General features: G+C 36.4%; 1 protein-coding gene across 1 annotated transcript; it reads left to right on the forward strand.

Annotated features, from left to right (window-relative positions):
* The first annotated feature begins 203 nt into the window (after positions 1-203).
* Positions 204-21,215, forward strand: LOC139737430 (organic cation transporter protein-like). The gene is made up of 12 exons (XM_071648106.1): positions 204-356; positions 4,601-4,646; positions 4,711-4,934; positions 6,341-6,444; positions 7,441-7,595; positions 8,990-9,158; positions 9,814-9,952; positions 11,928-12,017; positions 16,635-16,842; positions 17,510-17,618; positions 18,055-18,264; positions 21,020-21,215. Exons 1-12 carry the CDS (start codon positions 204-206, stop codon positions 21,213-21,215), a joined length of 1,803 nt encoding a protein of 600 aa, XP_071504207.1.
* The last annotated feature ends 920 nt before the right edge of the window (positions 21,216-22,135 follow it).

A 22,135-nucleotide genomic window follows, 5' to 3' on the forward strand; every position in this document is an offset into this window, starting at 1 on the left:
TCCCTTCGTGACGTGACGGCAATATACCTAGAACGTTCAAAGACTACTGCATTGCGGTGGTTCCATCATAACCATTGTTAGTAAAAGTGCCGTCACAATCTGCCGAGGCTATTGCACTTTTGTGGTAAGAACGATAGTTCGACTTCGAAAATCAACGTGATTTTAGCATTCTTTTTGAAAAGGAAGGAATCAGTGGTATCACAATGAAGAGCTTCGACGACATCTTGAAGGAGATCGGAGAAATGGGGCCCTACCAATGGCGCGTATTCACTCTCGTCTGCACCGTCAGTTTCTTGAACTCTTGGTCGTTCGTGATATCAGTGTTTCTAAACGTCTCGATGGATCACTGGTGTGCGGTAGGTCGAGTGATATCAAATATGGAAGCTTGAAATACAGGAATTAAAATTTGTTTTAAAAAAAATCGTTGAAAAGGTGAACGTCACCTTCTCATCTTTCTTCCGTGCCACCATTACGACAACGCCATATTGAGGGGAAGTATAACCCGGGCGTAAAATAGGACCTATGATAATACGAGAATGCAGTCAAAGTTGGATGAGAATCTAACAATGCATGCATGCAAAGTATGTGATTTCTATGCTTTAGTGAATGTATGTGTGTCTGTGTATGTGTGGGTGCAGAAAAGTTATGCTACTGCCTTTTTATTAAAAACTCTCTAAAACTTTCTTACAAGTCAGGTAACAGTGTAATCCGAAGTCAATGAAAAATAGAGAATTAAACGAATGATAAATAAACTTAGTTAATGGAGCATGGTATTCCAATTTTCTCAGATGGCATAACGAAAGAGTATACTCAAAGTAATTCCTTCTGGTAAAGGGAGAGATGGGGAGGGTAAGATATTATCCTCAAGATACTCAGAAGGTATACCCACAAATGCTACATAATATTTTGTAAAATTCTCTATATTACTATTGTTATATCATTTTATTCCATGTCCGGGCAATAACGAATTTTACAGCCTTCTTTTTGATTGATGACGGAATATTAATTTCATCAGAATAACATTGGCGTTCATTGATTGTTTGGTTCAAACGAAGGCAAATGTATATGTTGACCTAGAATTGTTGTGATATAACAATTATGAAGATAACAGTCACGTATGATATCATACCTAGAATAAATGCAGGCAATATTCTACTTTAAATCAAAGATGCCCCCTTTTTTACACACGTGCCCACGTTTCAGCATGTTTTATAACGTCATACGCACGGTGATATGTAATTAGATAATTTTAGAAGACTAGTATACCTGAGTTTTCTGTAGGCGTTGCTGCATAGATTGGATATTTTCTCATTTGACGTGAAATTGTTTTTGCCTTTTCGTATCTTTTTAATCGCTTTATTCAGACAGAACTTCACTTTTCGTTATTATGAAGTGAAGAAAAAATTATAACAATGCATGATTTATCCTGCGGGGGTGAGGGTACAAAGAAAAATTTAAATCTGTGTGATGTTTGACAGTCGTGGCTGAAACCAGGTATTCCCTCGGTCCAGAAAGAGAGAGAGAGAGAGAGAGAGAGAGAGAAAGAAAGTTATAACACTAGTTGATAAAAGGTTAATGCTTGAACGTTTTACAGGTGCCCTATTGAGTCCACATCAAGTATAAAGACGTTGCCCTGAAATAGAACAAACATCAAAGTTCGCGTTTTTGTCAAGTAATTGCTTAAGAGTCCCAATGTTTATTTTTCATAGTCAAATAGTCAAACTTTAACGGCTTCGAAATATGTATGATGAATTCTTTTGATAGTTTTTGTAAGAGAGTGTTTTGCTGTTGTTTTGGGGAAATTGAATTGGCCTTATCACATAATATGCTATATATAATATATATATATATATATATATACATATATATATATATCATTTTGATATATATACACACATATATATATATATCATTATGATATATATACATATATATATATATATATATATACGTGTAAAAAACAAAGATAGCAAATGGCTATGAAAATTGATATGAGAAAGCTTATCTCTTTTTGCGTAAAACTATGAGGCATTTTACACACACTCTCAAAGGCATTAATTGACATAGTTTTTATTTTTTTTTAATATCCCGGTTAAGATTACAGGCATGATGCAATTAAGGCTGAAATTGGGCTTATTCTTTTATTCATATATCTATTATTATCTTTTGGGGGGGAGATGATTAGAAGTTACTTTATATGAAATATGATAAAGCATACAGTTTTCAAAGGAATTTGAAGTTTATTTCATGAAAATCGATTTTGAAATGCCTTAAATATAGTTTAAAAAACAGTTATTAGTGGTCCTATTAAAAGATGGGAGCCACATCTAATTGAGACTACTTTGTTTGTGAATATCTCAACAATTTTATGCGCGGTATTCACCAAATAAAGCACGTAGAAAATATAAAAAACCATACAAAGTCTACTTGATTTTAACAAAGCGGTACTATCATAAAAGCTGGAATCAACTTTTTACTTGAAATACAACTGAAACTATTATATTATCTGTTTAATGTTCTTACCCATTGTATACTTGAAGATCTCCATTCTAAACCCTATAAAGCCCAAGCTTTTTTGGCCCTTCCCAGGCTCAGGAGGGGGGGGGGGGGCACCTTGTGGGCACATTGTGCCCCCCGATATAACTTTGTTACTGTTTGATGTTTCGTCGTCATATTTGGCACATGGGTAGAGCAATTCATATTCTACATGACTGCATACTTTAATGTTTTCAAGGTCACCCATAGAGGGAAAAACATACGACATATGCTAAAAACATGATTTTTCTGTATAATTTCTTTATCCCCAGTATATATATGTTATCATAGACCAATATTTTTCATATTTGCCACAAATGATGTGCAAGTCAAAGCTCACTATTTGCTATGGTTGAAATTTTTTGAAGGTCACCACATGGGGGGCGATATTCATAACGGATAAAGAAATACATTATGAGACCTGTGATGTATTGTTAGGGATAGGTTCATGCATACTTTATAGCATATTTCATATTCCCATAAAACTGAAATTTTAAGTTTGCAGATTGATAATGTGATAAAAAATGACATTAGAGGTATAACTTGGGTGAGGGAATCAAAATGGCACAAAATAGAACAGCAATCTTTGGAAAATTCAATTATTTTCAAGTATCTCTTTTATATCTATTGTTTTATGCCATTGTCACAGAAAAACAAAGGAAATAATAGCAAAAATATTTCAGGGCAATAATATCTTCACATTTTGCTTCGTCAGCAAATTTCAGCCAAGAAACGCCCATTTCATACATTAAATTATTGTTAATTGGAATTGGAACAGAAAAATACGAAAAATCTGACTGACACGGTTGTCAGTTTATGGTTGCCATGGCAACCAGCATCATCACATATAGCTAAATTATATATCAAAATGTTTGGAATAAGATTTTAGGAAAAGTCATCAATTTGGTTAAAATTGGATTAAGGACGAAGGAATGGCGAATGAAAATCTGGTTGGAGTGCGCAATGTGCCCCCCCCCCCCCCCCCTTTGGGCTTTTTAGGATTAATTGTAATACATAATTTCCGCCGCGACATATTGAAAATTGGGTCCCACCTTAGATACAACCTTCAACAACGTTGGTAAATTTGGCAATGGAATTGCTAGCATCTGCTTAAAAGACTATTTGTGACCCTGCACCACAAAACAAAAAATAAGTCGCCAGACATGAAACTTATTTTACTTAAGAGCATATTCTAAAAAAGTCGACTTTTAGCTTTAAAATGATGTATAACTCAAATCAAATGGACTCTCCTAACCTATCTAAATATTGGACAGAAGGCACACACTCAGGAAAGGTGTGAACTGAGAAAAGAGGCTCTGAAGTACAGTGTCTACTCAAGCGCTTAATCTTTACCACGCCGTGCTAGGTGTGCAATGAATGGGACAAAAACAGGATGTAAACTACTGGAGTAACAACAATGAAGGGATTATCAGATTAAATTCAAATTTATCATGCCTTATTAACACATTCTGTCCTTAAGTAATGCCAACTTTCAAAGCAGTAGCCCTATCCTTTCAAAAGTTATAGGACTTGAAAGAGAAGAGGGTGTACAAGGTTTTCAAGAAACGAAAAAGGGACTCTAAAGACACACTTAATCACACTATTCTGCCAAATAGTGCTCAAGAAAAACGGCTAAACACCACACTTTCCTGCCTGTTTTATGATCCCAAATGTTAGCATAATGTAGAAGACTTGCCTTTCAGAAAATATGAAAAAGTCAACATCAGCTCGGTTGACCCATTTCACCTATTTTCAAACCTCACAAAAAATCAGTGTGTCCGACTTTTTGTTCGTTTTGTGGTGCACGGTCACATTTATTGTACAAAACTGTTTTTTTTTCTTCTTTTAACGATAAATTTGTAAGAAAAACAAAGATTGGGAGGTTTTCACACAATCAAAAAAAAAATAAAAATCAAATGGCTATGTTTCCTCGTGTTTTTCTTTTCTTTTTTTATTTGACATCTGCGTTCGTCCTGAAAATTAAAAAAAAAATGTTCTGCACAATACACTTCAAAATAGATTGTTTGCTTGACTGTATGCACTATTTCGCTAATAATCTATAAAGGTACCAGACTGGGATGATTATGACTGCAGTGAAGTTGACCTCTCCGGTGAGCTCTGTGGAGAGTCTGCAAGAATCTTCAGTCTATTGAAGGAGGCAGACTTAATCAGAAGAAGAAGAAGAAGAAGAGGCAAAGCGCAACGCCAGCATCCCGTTCAACGTAACTTCTGACGGCGACCTTGTGTACATGCAATGCCGCAAGTACAACACGTCAGGGGTCGATTTTTGGCCCGGACTCTCTCCATCAAACTACAGCACTGGACTGGGTGACGTCATCTCATGCGACGAAGGATGGATCTATGATATATCATTATACAAGTCCTCCATTGTTAGTGAGGTTGGTTTTTTTTGCCCCCCCCCCCTTTTTTTTTGGGGGGGGGGAGGGAGAAAGGTAGAAATTATATTAACTCATTTCTCTGATGAGAGATACTTTAAGATTTATTCGTTTAATTTTTTTTTTTCAATTGACCAAGGACAGTAGATAAGAGTCGTTTTGATGCATCTACTTGTCTCTTCTCATACAAACAGACAAAAGAGGAAACAAAGAAAAAACTCTCTAAGGAAATGCACTGTAAATGATAAAAAAGTGTGGCCCAATTATTGGTCTCAGTCCATCTTTATTTTTTTTTCTTATTTTTCCCCTCTCACCCTAATTTCACATTTCTTTTATGGTAGCATAACTACTGAATTTGTAATCAAGATCAAGTTTTAAAAGATGCTGTTGTAATTTCATGATTACTGATTATTAGTTCTGTTTGATTTCAATATTTATAATCCTTTCAAATTCTATAGTGTCTTAATCGTTGAGGATGTTTGCAGTTCCAGTTCAGTAATAATGTGACCGTGCATCACAAAACAAATAAAAAGTCGCACCCCTTGATTTTACGTGAGAGGTCAAAAAAAGGTGAAATGGGTCAATTCAGTCAATATTGATTTTTTCTCATATTTTCTAAAAGAAATATCCTTCTTCTACATTATGCTTTAATTTGGGATCATAACATAAATGACAAATTGTGTTTTCAGCAGTTTTTCCACAACCCTTTTTGAGGAGAGTAGAATGATCAGGTATGTTGTAGAGGTCCATTTTCATTTCTTGAAATCGGTAGCACTCTGCTCAATCTCAAGTTTAATCACTTTTAAAGGGTAATGGTACTGCTTTGAAAATTGGCATTAATGATGGACAGAATGTGTTAATGAAACATGCTCAATTTTAGTTTAATCTGATAATCCCTTCATTGTCGTTGCTCAGGTGGTTTAAATCCTTCGTTTTGTCCCTTTCATCGCACATCTAGCACGGCTTGGTAAAAAATAAGCGCTTGAATAGGCTCTGTACTGCAGAACCTCTTTTCTCGGTTCACATTTTTCCAGAGTGTGTGCTTTCTTTCCAGTATTTAGACAGGTTAGGGGAGTCCATCTGAATTGAGTTATACATCATTAATTGAAAGCTTAGAGTTTTCTCTTTCAGAATCTGTCCTATGAAACTATAAATCCATATCTGGCGATTTTTTGTTTGTTTGTTTGTTTGTTGGGGTTTTTGTTTGTGTGTGGTGCAGGGTCACATATAAGAACACAATATACACACTAAAAAGGTAACCTTTACAAGAATTTTCCTAAACACAACGATCGAGTGGGGTAAGTTATTCAGCTTAACTAAATGATTCAGTTAACTACAATAAACTTCATTAATCGAATGATATGTGTTTAACTCTTTTTGTAAAGTATGGCGTTTCTTTCTCCTGTCAGTTTAACCTGGTATGCGGGAAGGAAGACTTACCCGACGTAACTCAATCAGTTTTCTATGGCGGCTGTTTGGCCGGATCATTCATATTCGGATTGCTCGCTGACTTGTAAGTAAATGTATATCAAGGCATTCTTTCTTCCCATGAATTTTGTTCAACTCCACCTTCTTATACTTTTTAACTTTAAAACAGACACCTGTGTACAGAGACCGTATTCCCCGTTATACATATCTCGATAGACAAGCTTCAATGCACATATGTTTTAAATGATATTGATAACGTTGACATTGATAAGAATATCAATAATAATAATAGCAAATTCTTATATAGAGCATTTTAGACTTGAAAAGAAGTTCAATGCGCTTTACAAATTGTATCATAATATAAATATAACAACAAGAATTGCAATTTACCAAACACAATGCATTATTCTAAAATAACTATTTCTTTTACGTACATAAAAGGACAGACTTTGCAATACATCCGACATGCATAACTGCATTAATAAGGTTTAGTTCCATAAACATAAATATTATCTTAAACAGATAGGTTTTAAGGTTTTTTTTTTCTTATTATAATTCATAAACATAAAGATTTTGTGTAATCGATATGTTTATATTCATGATTGTACGTATGCATAGAAACTTACAATCTATTAATCTGATTAAAGATATTTAGACAGACAGACAGAGACAGAGAAATTAGAAAACAAATTATTTGGGTGTTGTTCGTTATTCCGAAGGTTCGTTAGTCCGAAGGTTCGTTAGTCCGAAAATGAAATAGGGTTCGCTATTCCGAAGGCTCGTTTAGCCAAAATGATACAGGGTCCGTAACGAACCTTAGGAATAACGAGTTTGTTTCATTTTTGGATTAACGAACCTTCTAAATAACGAACCTTATTTCATTTTCGAATTAAAGAACCTTCGGAATAACGAATCTTCGGAATACCGAACCTTCAGAATAACGAACCATCGGACTAAAGAACCTTCGGAATAACGAACCTTCGAAATAACGAGCTGTAACCATTATTTGCAACCATGTGTTGCTCATCGTTATGAAATTAGTTCCATAGGCAGCTTTATCGGTTTCTTTACATCCGGTTAGCCTTAGGCGACGGTGGACACTCATTGCGAGTTTAATCTTGCAACTAGCCTTCGGTGCTCTCACTACCATCTCTCCGTCTTGGGTAGTTTATTCCGTGCTACGATTCTTCCAGGGTGTGGCAGCAATCGGTTCCTACATCATTGCTTACGTCTTAGGTAATAAAAAAAACTAACTAACAAACAAACAAAGGTGCAAGAAAAAAAAAAACAACACCCTCATTTTTCCTGATATGAATAGACGTTCATATTCAAGGACATCTAATACATTCGTTAATGATTATGGCAAGTACAATAAGGGCAAGATTTGTATGTCAGACATGATTGATATAACGATCACGATCTCTCAAATGTTTTACTTATTCGTCATTTATGAGCATAATTATGCACTTCTTATGAAAATATGATATCATGGATCGCCATTGATGCCTTCCTCCGATGGCCCATTCGGATCACTGAAATACTTAAATCTGAAATTTGGTGGATCGAAAACGCAATGCAGTTGCCCGAAATTCTAGAAGTGCCCGATCGCCCCTCCCCCCCAAAAAAAAAAAAAAAAACAATCTATATATATACTAGTATATACATAAATATATATATATATATATATATATATATATATATATGTGTGTGACCTTGCATCAGAAAACAAACAAGTCGCCAATCATGGTTTTGAGTTAAGAGTACAATCTGAAAGAGCAGACTCTAAGCTTTAAAATGATGTATAACTTGATTCAAAAGGACTCTCTTAACCTATCTTGATATTGGAAAGAAAGGACACACTCTGGAAAGTGTGAACTGAGAAAACAGGCTCTGAAGTACAGGGTGTATTCAAGCGCTTAATTTTTACCAAGCTATGCTAACTGTGGGATGAATTGAACAAAAAACAGGATGTTGACCACCGGAGCAACAACAAATAAGGGATTACAATGTATTAGATTAAACTGAAATTAAGCATACGTCATCAGCACATTCTGTACATGATTAATACCAACTTTCAATGCAGTAGCTTTATTCTCTCTAATGTTATTGGAGTTGAAAGTGAAGTGATTGGACAGGGTTTTTTGAGAAACCGGAAGAGGGTTCTATGACAAACAACTAATCACACTATTCCACCAAAAAGTGTTCGAGAAAAACTGCTGAAAACACAAGTTCCTGTTTGTTTTATGATCCCAAACTTTAATATAATACAGAAAAGGACTTGCTCTTTCAAAAAAAAATATGAAAAAATCAAGATTGGTTAGGTTGACCCATTTCACCTATTTTCAGTCCTCACACAAGATCACTGTGTGCGACCTTTTTTTTTTTTTGTGGTGCACGGTAACATACATATATATGTATGTACTAGAGCCATGTTGAAAATTCAGGTAGCCCCGGGCTACCGCTGATATTTATATGATAGTAAGTCATCCATGATCTGGACCGTCTGTATTTTTATCATTTTATAATTCCTACGTCATTTTTCATATTGCTTTTTTCAAATACTTTGATTTTTCATAATTACGTGATGGTATTAAAATGATATTCTTCCTCCATTCTTTACCCTCTTACAGCAACTGAGTTCGTTGGCCCTCTGAAGCGGAACATAGTTGGAATTGCCTTTGGTATCCCGTATGCCCTAGGGTACATGTTCCTTGCCCTAATTGCCTTCCTCTTCCGTGATTGGAAAACGCTGCAACTGGTGACATCAGCTCCAATCGCCTTATCCATTGTAGCAATATTGTAAGTATGCAGAGTTGTGATCAAATTTGCTGTAGTTCCCACTTAAATACCCACTCCTTTTCATTCATCACGGTCTCTTTACTGTGTGACGATCTGATTATCCAAACTGATAATCAATGTGAGCGATTCGACTGTCGTTTTCAGGAATAGTCCACTCTGTTAATTGCCAGCAGTGCTGTCATATAGTATGCATCTCTATGGATACATTTTTGATATCTAGACCAGTGGTCTGTTTTAATTTTCATTTGATCATTTTTCATCTAGTCTCTTTTAAGACACGACAGAAAAATGCATGGTAATTTTACGGAAATACATCCTGATTTCGATATTGACGTGAATCCTTCTAACGATTTTATGAAAATGAGTTAACGAGTCCACTGAAGCTAGATCTTTTTAAAACTTAAGACAGTCAGCTTTAGTGATAAATACAAACAAAAACAAATAAAAACTATACCTCTCAACGCAGTTTCTGTTGTCTGTATTATACCTTTCGATTACAATATCTATTTTCTATGACGTTAATAAGCTCTACATGTTGTCTCAGCAGAATAGCATATTATATCACCTATTTCCTGCTAATTTCAAAACTACCGCTTTCGAGCTCCCTTTCAAATATAAGATATATGATATGCATCTACATAATGATTCTATACAGTTTTATTCCTGAGTCTGTGCGCTGGCTCATGTCTCAGAAAAAGTACGAAGATGCGGAAAAGATTCTGTTAAAGGTTGCTGAAGTGAACCACAAGTCAATTCCAAGACCCATATTCAGTCAAGAATTTATCAAGGAATCGGTAAGTAGAGATCGTAGTTATGTTCAGTGAGATCAACATTAGTACCTTCGTTCTCGTTTGTTTTCCAAAATACTTTAATAGTGATAGCTGTGATTGAATGGCTAATTCATAACCCCAACACCCGAGGTGTAGTTGGCCATGTGAATGTAGTTTTTTTTTTCATAACACCCCACCCCCCCCCCCCCCTTCCCAAAAAAAGAAAACATCGTCTCAGCTGTGGCATTTTTTAAATCCTTAAATGGTTGCCTCTCTGTACTGCTTTTTTTCACCCTGTAATTACAGTTACCACGCACATACTGCCAGATAGGGCCTATACCCATTTACCCTGTACACATGCGTGGAAAGGGACAGCACTGTGGTTGGGGAAAAAAAAATCGTCCAATAATATGAACAATAACCTTGTCAGGATTCGAACTCGAGTCCTTCGTTTTGAAATCAGGAAACATCTCCCCAGGATCATAGTGCCAAAATATCATGCCTATCCATTGCCTGTTATACGCATAATGTACCGTCACTCCTCCATTGGAAAGTACGTTCACCTGCATTAGCCATCTCTTGCACTAGTGTGCACAAACATGATTTTCATATTACTTGACTTCAAACCTCAATCATGCATTTATTCTAACAGCTTTATAGAGAGGAGCATTACAGAAAGAAAACAAAAATCTTCCCCAGGACCGTCAAACCGTATAACAGAATCCAGTACCATTTTCATCATTCTGTGATGAACCTTATAACATCTAAGATAATGAACGTGTTACATTATATCTCTTGCACAGACAATTATTCGTCTATAAAGTGTAAACATTAATACTGTAGATGTCAACGTTGAGTGTTATAAAAATAATGTTATGCAAAAGAAGACGAAAACAAATCCTTTGGTATATCCAGTAACAAAGGTCAAAATTCTGTGTAGAAGTTTTGAAGCCCTCACCTAGTGCCATCACATAAAGCAAATGGAATCGAAATTGGGTTAGAAATGGCGAAGGAGTAGCATTTTGTAGCCAATGTACAATATAGGTCAAAAATCAAGGTCAAAGGTCAAAGAAGACAAAGGTCAAAATTCTGTGTAGAAGTTTTGAAGCCCTCACCTAGTGCTATCACATAAAGCAAACGGAATCGAAATCGGGTTAGAAATGGCGCAGGAGTAGCATTCTGTAGCAAAATGCACAATATAGGTCAAAAATCAAGGTCAAAGGTCAAAGAAGTCAAAGGTCAAAATTCTGTGTAGAAGTTTTGAAGCCCTCAACTAGTGCCATCATATAAAGCAAATGGAATCGAAATCGGGTTAAAAATGGCGAAGGAGTAGCATTTCGTAGCAAAATGTACAATATAGGTCAAAAATCAAGGTCAAAGGTCAAAGAAGTCAAAGGTCAAAATTCTGTGTAGAAGTTTTGAAGCCCTCACCTAGTGCCATCACATAAAGCAAACGGAATCGAAATCGGGTTAGAAATGGCGAAGGAGTAGCATTTTGTAGCAAAATGTACAATATAGGTCAAAAAATCAAGGTCAAAGGTCAAAGAAGTCAAAGGTCAAAATTCTGTGTAGAAGTTTTGAAGCCCTCACCTAGTGCCATCACATAAAGCAAACGGAATCGAAATCGGGTTAGAAATGGCGAAGGAGTAGCATTTTGTAGCAAAATGTACAATATAGGTCAAAGGTCAAGGTCAAAGGTCACGACTGAAATTCTGTGTAGAAGTTTCAAAGCTCCCATGTAGTGCTATCATATAAAGCAAACAGAATCAAAATTGGCTCATAAATGACAGAGAAGTAGCAAATTGAAGATTTTGATCACACACGGACGCACACACGGACACACGGACGGACGGACGGACGGACGGACGGACGGACACACGGACGGACACACGGACACACACACGTACGGAGCCCGTTTAATTAACAAGCACCACCTTTTCATAATATATGTTAAACTGTGTTGTTTTACGTTTTATATATGTTAATTGTTGTTTCTTAGGAGGCTTCCCAAAAGGAGAGACGAAAGACCGGTATAGACATATTCCGGACACCGAGAATGCGCATCCGGTCACTTAACATAATTTTCAACTAGTGAGTATAGAACGTTCCTATTCAGTGAGAATATTACTCTCCATTTTTTTTTTTTTTTTTTTTTTTTTTTAGCATGTCTTTTCAGTTAAGTATGTTCTTACAAGCGTACTCGGGTGTTTTTTTTTCCTAGCTGTGGGAGGACAGGAAATAAAGTCATCGGCACTTAAAGGGACTGTACAGTACTGGTTGAGGTAGGGATTCATGTTTTGAACATTCCTAAGTGAGATAATGAAAAGCCTCTTATGAAATATGAAAGATTATGTAACTTTAAGAAGGATTCAACGTTTATTTGATGAAAATTGGTTATCAAATGGCTGAGATATCAAAAAAAAAGTGCTAATAATAAAAGGCGACATGCCCCGACTTTATTAGGATCTCTTTGTTTCACCTTGTTTTTGGATATTTCATTCATTTCAAAATCGATTTTCATCGAATAAACTTTTGATACCCCCTAGAACTGCATGCTTTTTGACATCTCATAGAGTGGTTTCTGAATATCTCGCAAAACGTTAAAAGCTAAACCTACACCTCGACCACAACTGTACACACCCTTTAATGATCTTCCAGTTTTGTTTTTTTTTTGTGTGTGTGTGTGTTTTTATGATAATGAAAATAGCATCATTTTTAACAATTGAGGGGGTCGGTGCAATATAGCGCTAACCCACTCTTTTGTCAAAAATGAGTTACATGCATTTTCATAATCCTTACCCTTCACTCTAACCTCCGTGAAAATATCATATTTGAATTCAACCAATAAAATGGTTTTAAAAAAATGCATGCATTCATGTTTAATAAATGTACAATGTATGGACTTTCCAAACATTCAACAGCGATTATCTCAAAACGACTATTTTGTGGGTTAGCACGGTGCCTATAATGTTGCACCGAGCCCCTTGTATATTCATTTAACTAGAATTTGAATATGCATTCCAAAATATCACTCGTGATGATACAACAATGTTTATGTTACATTTGTTAAGGCGGTAGAGAAAAAATGCAAGGTGATTCTGATGCTATTTGTTGATATGTATTATTTGATTTTTTGATTGATGGATTGATTGATTTGATCAATCGATTGAGGTCAATTATGCCATTTATTCGGCAAGCTAAAACACAAAAACACATGAAAGTGTTTTTTTACGAGAGCCAGTAGCCCTGAAAGCATCTTGTGCTCGTTAGGTTGCCTCCACAATTCATGAAAATTAATATATACCAGCTTTATGCTGTCCTGCAGAAAGCACGTAGAAATATTAATGTTTCCATGTATCAAGTCGAAATTTGCCATGATTACGCATTATTCCTATGAAAATGGATTGTACCTTTATATGTGACAATTATTACTGTCTGTTCCATTGATCGGTAATTGTGGGAATAATCCTATGGTATCAGTTTCGTAGGCTCTGCGTATAAATATGTCATGAATCATCATACCACAACAATTTCACTTTATAACGAGTTATTCTGCTCTAAGCTCAAGACATCACTGATTCATTTCATTTCATTATTATTAGTTCGAAAACAACAGTTCAAGTCATAATGTAATCATAATCAATGTGGGGAACAAAAGATATAGCTATTAGACTTACTTTGAAAATTACTCAAGAAGCCTCATAGGTGTATCATTAGTTAATTTTAGTTATACCTGTTTTTGTCTTTGTTTTGTTTTGTTTTGTTTTTTGCTTATGTTAGTTGCTTTATCTTCTTTTCATTCCTTAATTCTATATTTTCCTTTCAATTTCCGTAAATGTAATTAAAAAAGCATGATTTTTTTTTTTTTTTTTTGTTACGCATTTACGGCCGTTCTAAATTCACGATTATTTGTAGGAAAGATGTAAATTACTCGAAAAACGTAGATGTTATAAAGATTATTAAATTGATTTTCATGCATTCCTGCAGGCCGGCAACGATTATATGAACAAAAGTTTGGAACAAATTACAGTTGTTTTTTTTTTTCTTAAGATGCTGCTGTTTTGCTTGATAATGGCACATAATAATTTTAGTTTGTTTCAAATTCCCTACGCAAACCGGGTGGTCTTTAAGACTATGCCGATTTGGGAATTCAACAAGAACGTGTTAAAAGTGTTTGCAAGAATAAACAAAATAAAAAAGGTCTTTAGACAGGTTTGTTTCCATTCACTGACTACTCTGACATTATACATTATTGCGTCTACAGCGTAAGAGCATTTCTGAAATTAATGTAAGATACTTTCTGAAGAGGTTAAACGTTGATACGCAATTGCAATTATGATAATAAGATGATTCGATAACCTTTGGAACCTAGCATTCTGTCTCGTTGCTTATAATATTCGATGGAACAATGATTCTCTGACGAAATAACAAGTATATTCCCAGATGAGTCAAATACACGAGTTCGAATATGTGCACCGAGAATGAACAAAAAGTTAATTTGCCAGTTTAAAGGAAGCTCAGTAAGCATCATGATTATCTATCCTATACCTCAATCACGCACCATGGCATGAAAATCGTTGTATCCAGTCAGATCGCAGCACGTATGCAAATGAGCCGATCCGGCAAGATTTATTCAGCACTCTTGTTGACGATTTCTGCGTTCGAAAGGTATGGTTGGGTGTTCATCACACCAACCACCTAACGGAAACGTAAAAAATCTTACAGTTTGCCTGAAATTGTACTCACGTGTGGAGAAAATACTTTGGATTCATAAGCGCGAACTGAAAATGCGATCTGAGGTACGCGCTCTAGATGGCGGCTTCGAACGCGTGGGGTGTCGTTTTTTCCGCACTCAGTTGCCCTGTACATTCAAACCGACCACCCTGACAATACGTATGAAGCGCACTAAAAATGTGTTTTTTCGACAAGCTGCTGGTTTTTTTTTTTCCAGCCGTCATTTTTTCCCCAATAATATTTGAATATATTTTGAATCCTTCGATGTCACTTTTGAAGGACTGTTTGATGAATTTGAATTGATGTTCATTAGGAAACTTTTCATCGTAATTGAAATGAATTAGATGAGTCGGTTTGTTCTTTCACATTCATTTCCCGTTTCTGCCTCAACTCGTACGGTCGTAGCGGGCGACAAAACAATTATGTCATGTGTACGTGTAACGTGTGTGCACGATCGTACAAGCGGCGGAGTTTGAGAAAGCGGCATAATGACAATTTTGCGGTCAAAATCGTCAAATTTATTACTGAAGGATACTCTACATCTATAATGAGTCAGCAAAGGTAGGCCGAGTTATATGTAGTTACAAGATAGATCTTATTCGATTTTGCTAAATTTCAGGAATTTAAAGGGAATACTTATTTGTTTTCGCCTCATTTCACTCGGTAGCGTAGCCCAGTGAAGAATCGAACACCGTTGCGCGTAGTCCCCATGCGTACATTTTCTTTCTGTACGCGCAATGCCATAATAATTTAGAGCGCGGTCGGTTTCTATAGACACGGTCGGTGTGTTGAACACCTACCATACTTTGTCTCGTACGTGCGAGATTTGGCGAGAGTGTGACAGGGCTATGGTTTTCACAGTGTAGCTACTTGTACATACATTCATCATGGCTAAAAGTCACGGTGAATTGTTCTCTAGACTTTGATCTTTATTGTTATATCAAATTTGCGCATACTATCGGTTTTTATCATGACGATATTATCAGTTGAATTTGTGTAAATATTACCTGCTTTTCACGGAAGATTTTGTCGACTGAAGTTCGTTTTTGGTTCCTGACCGGATTAAGAAACTGTTGTTTCTGATTTTGGCTTTTTCGTAGAGAAGAAACTTAGATGCTCATCATATATTTGAGTCGAGGAGACGCAAGCAAGATTTATACTGATTTTTCCGTTTTGAAATGTCTGTAAAATTCACTCTTAAGCCGGAAGTATGCTCCACACAAAGTGTACAGTAAGTGGCGCGAAAGAGCTCTCTCATTGGACAGTGCTTGCATTCAGCCCTGAACTTGGCTTGAACTACACGCGTGCCTGTATGCAAGCATGCGCTATGCACGCAAGTGGCATGAAACGGATCAAACCGTATCATCGTAATGACGTAATGCAAGCGCTGAAAGCAAGCGCTGTCCAATGAGAGAGCTTACTCTTGATATTGCACGTTTTCAAGCTGACCAGCACTGACATCGATGTATATTTTACTGGTTCCTGACCGGATTAAGCAACAAATTGTTAAGATATTTACATAGATACAAAGATTAAGAGATGGACTACCGAATACTGCATTTTCATCGAGACTCAAGGTGAATTTGGTATTCTTTTGACGTCTTGAACGTGTAGGCCTACTACACGAATTACTTTTTCATCATTTTTCAAGCTCAAATTACGCTATGAAATTTTTCATTTACAATAATTTGAGTAACATGTGACGATAGCTTACATATTTTCCTTGAATTTGATACCAAATTTGTGAATATAAGGTGTATTTTTGCTGCCGAAAGCCCAAGGACAAAATCCCCTTCCGCAGCTCATTAGGTATGCAAGCCTCGAGGGGGCTTGCATACGAGTTGAATTTGATGAGCGAATTAATTATCGGGTGCTGCGGTCTGACTGTATCTGCCATTTCGAATTACATGAAAGCACTTTGCACTAAATTGCGATAACTGCACAGATTAAATCATCTGCCTTTTATCCAGGATGGTTAAATGCCATGGTTTACCACGGACTATCGCTAAACAGCTCAAACCTCGGCGTCAACGATTACATAGCCTTTGCTATATCTGGAGGCGTCGAGATTCCAGCTTACATAATTTCCATTTTCGCCATTGAGATCATTGGCCGACGACTTAGCCTGTGTTCCTGTCTACTGCTAGGGGGCGTGGCTTGCTTATGTACGACATTTAAACGTGAGTGCAGGCTCCAATAACCTAGCCACACATTAAGCTTTAATGAAATGGAATCAGCTCTTTATTACGTTTTACAGCCGAATCATTTATGTACACTTTCCGTTGACATTTCTCTCTCAATAGGCCTACAAGTTGTACATCGATGAATGCAGGCACGTAGTGTCTCTCATATTATAAAATAGTTTGTCTGTTTGTATGTATGTTTGTTTGTTTGATTGTTGTTGGGTTTTTTTTTTTTTTTTTTTTTTTTTTTTTGCTTTTTTGGCCTGAAAAGTAGATAACAAAATACAAAATTATAAAACATACATGCAAAGAGCCGTAATTTCTGATGGAATTGGGTCAATGTATATTAACGTAGGTAAATGAAAAGGCCTATCTTCGGTCCTAGTCACCCAAGTGCTTTTAGATGCTAACATTTGTTTGGCATATAACACACACACAAAAACACAAAACAAAAAAAAAAAAACCAACTGTGATCGGCTTGTCTAACTACACAGTATTACGATTTTTTTCTTTGGCCAATTTTCGGTATTTAGGGTCTGTATCTGTGGTTCTAAATAAATGAAAGTGATTTTTGTTGAGACTTTTTACAATGTATGATAAAAGGTAAAATAAACTATAGGAACAAAAACGAACAATTTTTATTTTAACGTCATCCCATGTGCAGCACCTGGTGCCATTCTCACTACTGTTGCGATGATAGGCAAGTTTGGAATCTCGGCCTCCTTTACCATCCTGTACCTTTACACATGTGAGCTGTATCCAACTGAGATAAGGTGAGACCGTTTATTAAAGCTCCTATTATGACCGATCTGATCTGAGAGAACACCCGCCATTCAATAGATGTGGTGCAGCACCCGAGCATCCACACGTATTGCGGATGCATAATGTTAATAATGACTGGCTCGCGCCCGCCGCAAATAGCATGTACTAATAGTGTCATTATTACGCCCAAATACGTATGCGTTATGTGTTGTGTAGGTATGGAGATACAATTTGAATTATAAAGCTGCAGCCATTTCTGCAAAGATCCACATTCACATTTTGTTAATTCTATGAGATTAAACAGAAATCGAATGAACAGGTTGATATCTATGTTTTGATTTTAACGTATGTTTAAATATATTTTAGTTTTCATTTTGATGATTTTATTTTGAAGGGTTTTTTTTTTTTAATTTCCTTTTTCTTTTACTTTGTGTTGTGTTTTATTAGGAGTGCAGCTCTAGGAACCTGCTCGATGTTCTCTCGTGTGGCAAGCATCGTCGCTCCTCTCATTTTGACACTGGATAAATTCTGGACTCCACTGCCCTTGGTCGTCTTTGGCAGTGTAACTGTCATAGCGGGACTGCTATCTCTGGTCTTCCCTGAAGCCCGCGGCAAGAAACTTCCAGAGACCATAGAAGAAGGGGAGAACTTTGGATGGTACGTCGCTCTCGCATTAACATGGGTTGCATTCGGAAACGAATCATTTTCGAGTTCAAATCTAACTCTTCTCGTTAACCCCCCCCCCCCTCCCCAACAGAATAATTGTGATGATTGTCATCATCATAGCAATTATATAATAATGATGATAATGATAATAACAATAATAATAATAACTAGACTTGGAATTTATCAACACTGACAAATTAGGTGATCCGATTTTTCAAAAATCAATGATTTGAGTCCTGATCCCAATAGGCATGACCATACAGGTTTCATCTGTGTTTATGGACATTAGCCGTGTGATGTTTGGATTCTCATTTAGAAAAGGGAGTCAGGTCTGCCATCTCAGGTACCACATTCCGTATACACTATAACGAAGATACTGAATGAAGTATATTTGTCCATTGACCCCACTTTACACAGCCAAGATGGCATCTGAGCAAAAAGTGGTTATTTTTTGAAATGATCCTTGTGACATGGTCTTTGTGTGTTCAAAATATGGAAAATATGTATTCACCAAGATACAGGATGAAACATTTATGACCTTTGATCCTAATTTACCTACCCAAGATGGTGTTCGATCAAGTAGTTGTTATTTTATGAAATAATGTACGTGACATGAACTTAATATGTGCAAAATATGGGGGGATAGGGTATGTTCTTTTTTAGTTATTGCAAAGAAAGTTGCAGAAAGAAAGAAATATCTCAATACATCGAAGATAAGCTTTAACTTCAACCACGTTTTTGACGTGATCGCGACACCGTATGAAAAACAAAGGACCCACTGGCGATAGCGCGCAGTCTCAGCTACAACATATTAAAATCTGGGAGAAATTCACTGAATGGTAAGTGAGCTAGTGCTCGATAAAGACAATCATATCAATTTTCACATCTAGAAAAATTCCCTCCCATAGATATAACACGTCATAACGAAGATAAAGAAAAAGTACATATGACCTTTGACCCCACTTTGCACAGACAAGATGGCATCTGAGCAAAAAGTGGTTAGTTTGTGAAATGATCCTTGTAACATGGTCTTTATGTGTGCAAAATATGGGAAAGATAAAACATGTATTCACCAAGATACAGGATGAAACATTTATGACCTTTGACCCTGATTTACATACCCAAGATGGCGTGTGTTCAAATAGTTGTTATATTATGAAATAATTTACGTGACATGTACTAAACATGTGCAAAATATGGTGATAGGGTTTTTCTTGAGTTTTTGCAAAGAAAGTTGCAGAAAGAAAGAAATATTTCAATACATCGAAGATAAGCTTTAATTTCAAGCAAGTTTTTTGACGTGATCCTGACATCGTATGAAACAACAAAGGGTGTTTCTACGATAGCGCAAAGTCTCAGCTACAACATATTAAAATCTGGGAGAAATTCACAGAAGCATACGTGAGCTAGTGCTCGATAAAGATAGTCATGTCAATTTTCATTTCCAGAAAAACTGCACTCCGATAGAGATAACACGTAAACTGGTCAAATTTGAAAAGGTTACTTTCACTCCAGTTTTGAGAAGTGATGCCGTCTTCAAATTAAAATTATGTTACACGTTAATGAAAGACTATTAAATAAGCTACAACATACTGAAATTTGGGTGAAAATCGGCGAAGGATAAGTGAGATACGCTCGAGTGAACTTGAAATTTGGTGACGTCATTTTGAAAATTTACTTTTTTTACTTTATTAAGAAATTTGATATCTTTCAATCATTTTTTTTCAGTATTGCCAGCCCATGAAATGAAATGTACAACTCATCAGCTTTCAAAATATGTAAAGAATATGGGGGGTCACCGTCCATCCTGACGAGTAAAATCGGGATTAAAATGGCGGTTTTTTCGGCATAGTTGCACTGTATATCGCCATTGACGCGCAGGCGGAATTTCAACTTTGACGGGCCCGTATGACGTCATTATTGAGTCGGATTGACTTGAAACTTGGTAGAAATATTCCTTGACATTTCAGACATCCGATAAGTGTGATAAAACGGGAAATTTTTATTGCATATGAGCTGTGCATGCGTATATGCGCGCGCGCGTACGCGTCCGTCCGATTTTTTTCAATTTTTCAAAAAATGCTCCAAATGGTCTGAAACGTGTGCAAAAAAAAATTTGAGCTCGATTGGAGCATACAAATATTTCAACGCGCCCGTACGCGCACGTTTTAAGAATAAATATAAATTTTGAGAATATGAGTAGGATGCCCTTGACTTGAACTCTATGTGACGTAAATTTCATTGAAAAATTCCATTCCATTAATGAGATATGAATAAAAATGTGTTTTCATATGACGTCATAATGACGTCACGGTCGACTGATCACAGTGATTTTACTAGATCTGTCGTCTTTGGGACACGATACATATATGGTATAAGTTTGACATTCATAGGCAATGCACTTTCTGAGCTAACCTCTGCACAACTTTTGTCCAGAAATAAAGAAATAAAGAAAGAAAGAATCCGTACAGTTACAATAGGTGATCCGAGAGGATTCTCGGATCACCTAATAACAGCAACAATAGCAATAATATTAGAAATGATAATAATGAGAATAACAATAATAATAATAATACAATAAGGCAGCGGTTGTATCATCATACAGGGTGTTTCCCTGCCATCCCCAGAAATTGCTATACGTGTCCCGAGAGGATTAAAAAAGATATATAATATATCATATATAATAATTATCCAAAATGCATTAATAAAATGACCCACTCATTTCTCCTTGCTCTACCTGATTCAGCAACACTCACGATAAGTCAGAGAAGAGAAGAGAAAAGACTGGGCCTCCAAAGGACGAGATCACACCAGAGACCGGCCATCACGGAGGAGTTGTGGGCATGGAACGAGGGGCAGTCAACGCTAGCTTCGACGATAAGGAGGATAACATAGGAATGAACGAACGTAATGACGTTGCGATGGAATCTACGCGCTTCTAGACAGAGTATAGGGTTACGTGTCTGCAGTCGGCGGATTCTCTTAGCGAGAGAATCTGTTTTCTATCGCGCTGATGTACCAAGTTATCTACTACTTCTGCCCTTCTCGTAGTATTTTTGCCAGCATCCTAATGCAACATGTATTTGCTAGCCCGAGAGTGTTTCGATTGTTGTCAAACTAGATATATCGCTACGGCTACTGATATGCCTCCGCCATAATGCATGGTTCTCCTAATAGGTCTATAGTACAATGTCTTGACAATGTGTGATGACAGTTTCACACAATTGGCAAAATATTAAAATGACAGGTTTGACACAAATGTGCTGAATGTTCACTTTCCTAGAACTAGGTTCAATTGGATGAATGATTAAAATGTCAGAGTGCAGGTATTTGGGGGAACTGATGATTTTTACTTGACTTTTGACCCTTTTATAAGTCTATGCATTGAGTAATTTTGAAGGTATTGAGAAAAAGTATAATTTCAGTATCAAATGGGAAAATAGCATTATCTAAACCTGGCCTTTGACCTTTGACCTCACAGTTCCAAAGAGAATCACTGTTAGGTTGAACATGCATAAATATGTAAGTTTCATGATGATACCTTGAGTTACTTTCAAGATATGGAGGAAAAAGTGCAATTTAGCACTTCCACTTGACCTTTACCTTTTGACCTTTGACCTTTTGGCAAGAAACTTCCCCCAAAATGTATATTGGGTAATACATGCCATACATCAAGTTAAAAAAAAAACAAAAAACCTTCAGGCATATTGCATTTTAAGGAAAGTGGTAATATTTTGAGGAGTTGACCTTGACCTTTGACCCCTGACCTTTGACCCATGACCCCCAACTTCCCTAGATAATCACTGCCCATCGGTACAAGCATATATACTAAGTTCCATGAAGATACCTTGAACCATTTGTA

This window comes from Diadema antillarum, unplaced genomic scaffold, assembly GCF_040938485.1.
Source record: "Diadema antillarum isolate AM-2024a unplaced genomic scaffold, OU_Dant_1.0 seq00000693_RagTag, whole genome shotgun sequence".
NCBI classification, from domain to species: Eukaryota; Metazoa; Echinodermata; class Echinoidea; order Diadematoida; family Diadematidae; genus Diadema; species Diadema antillarum.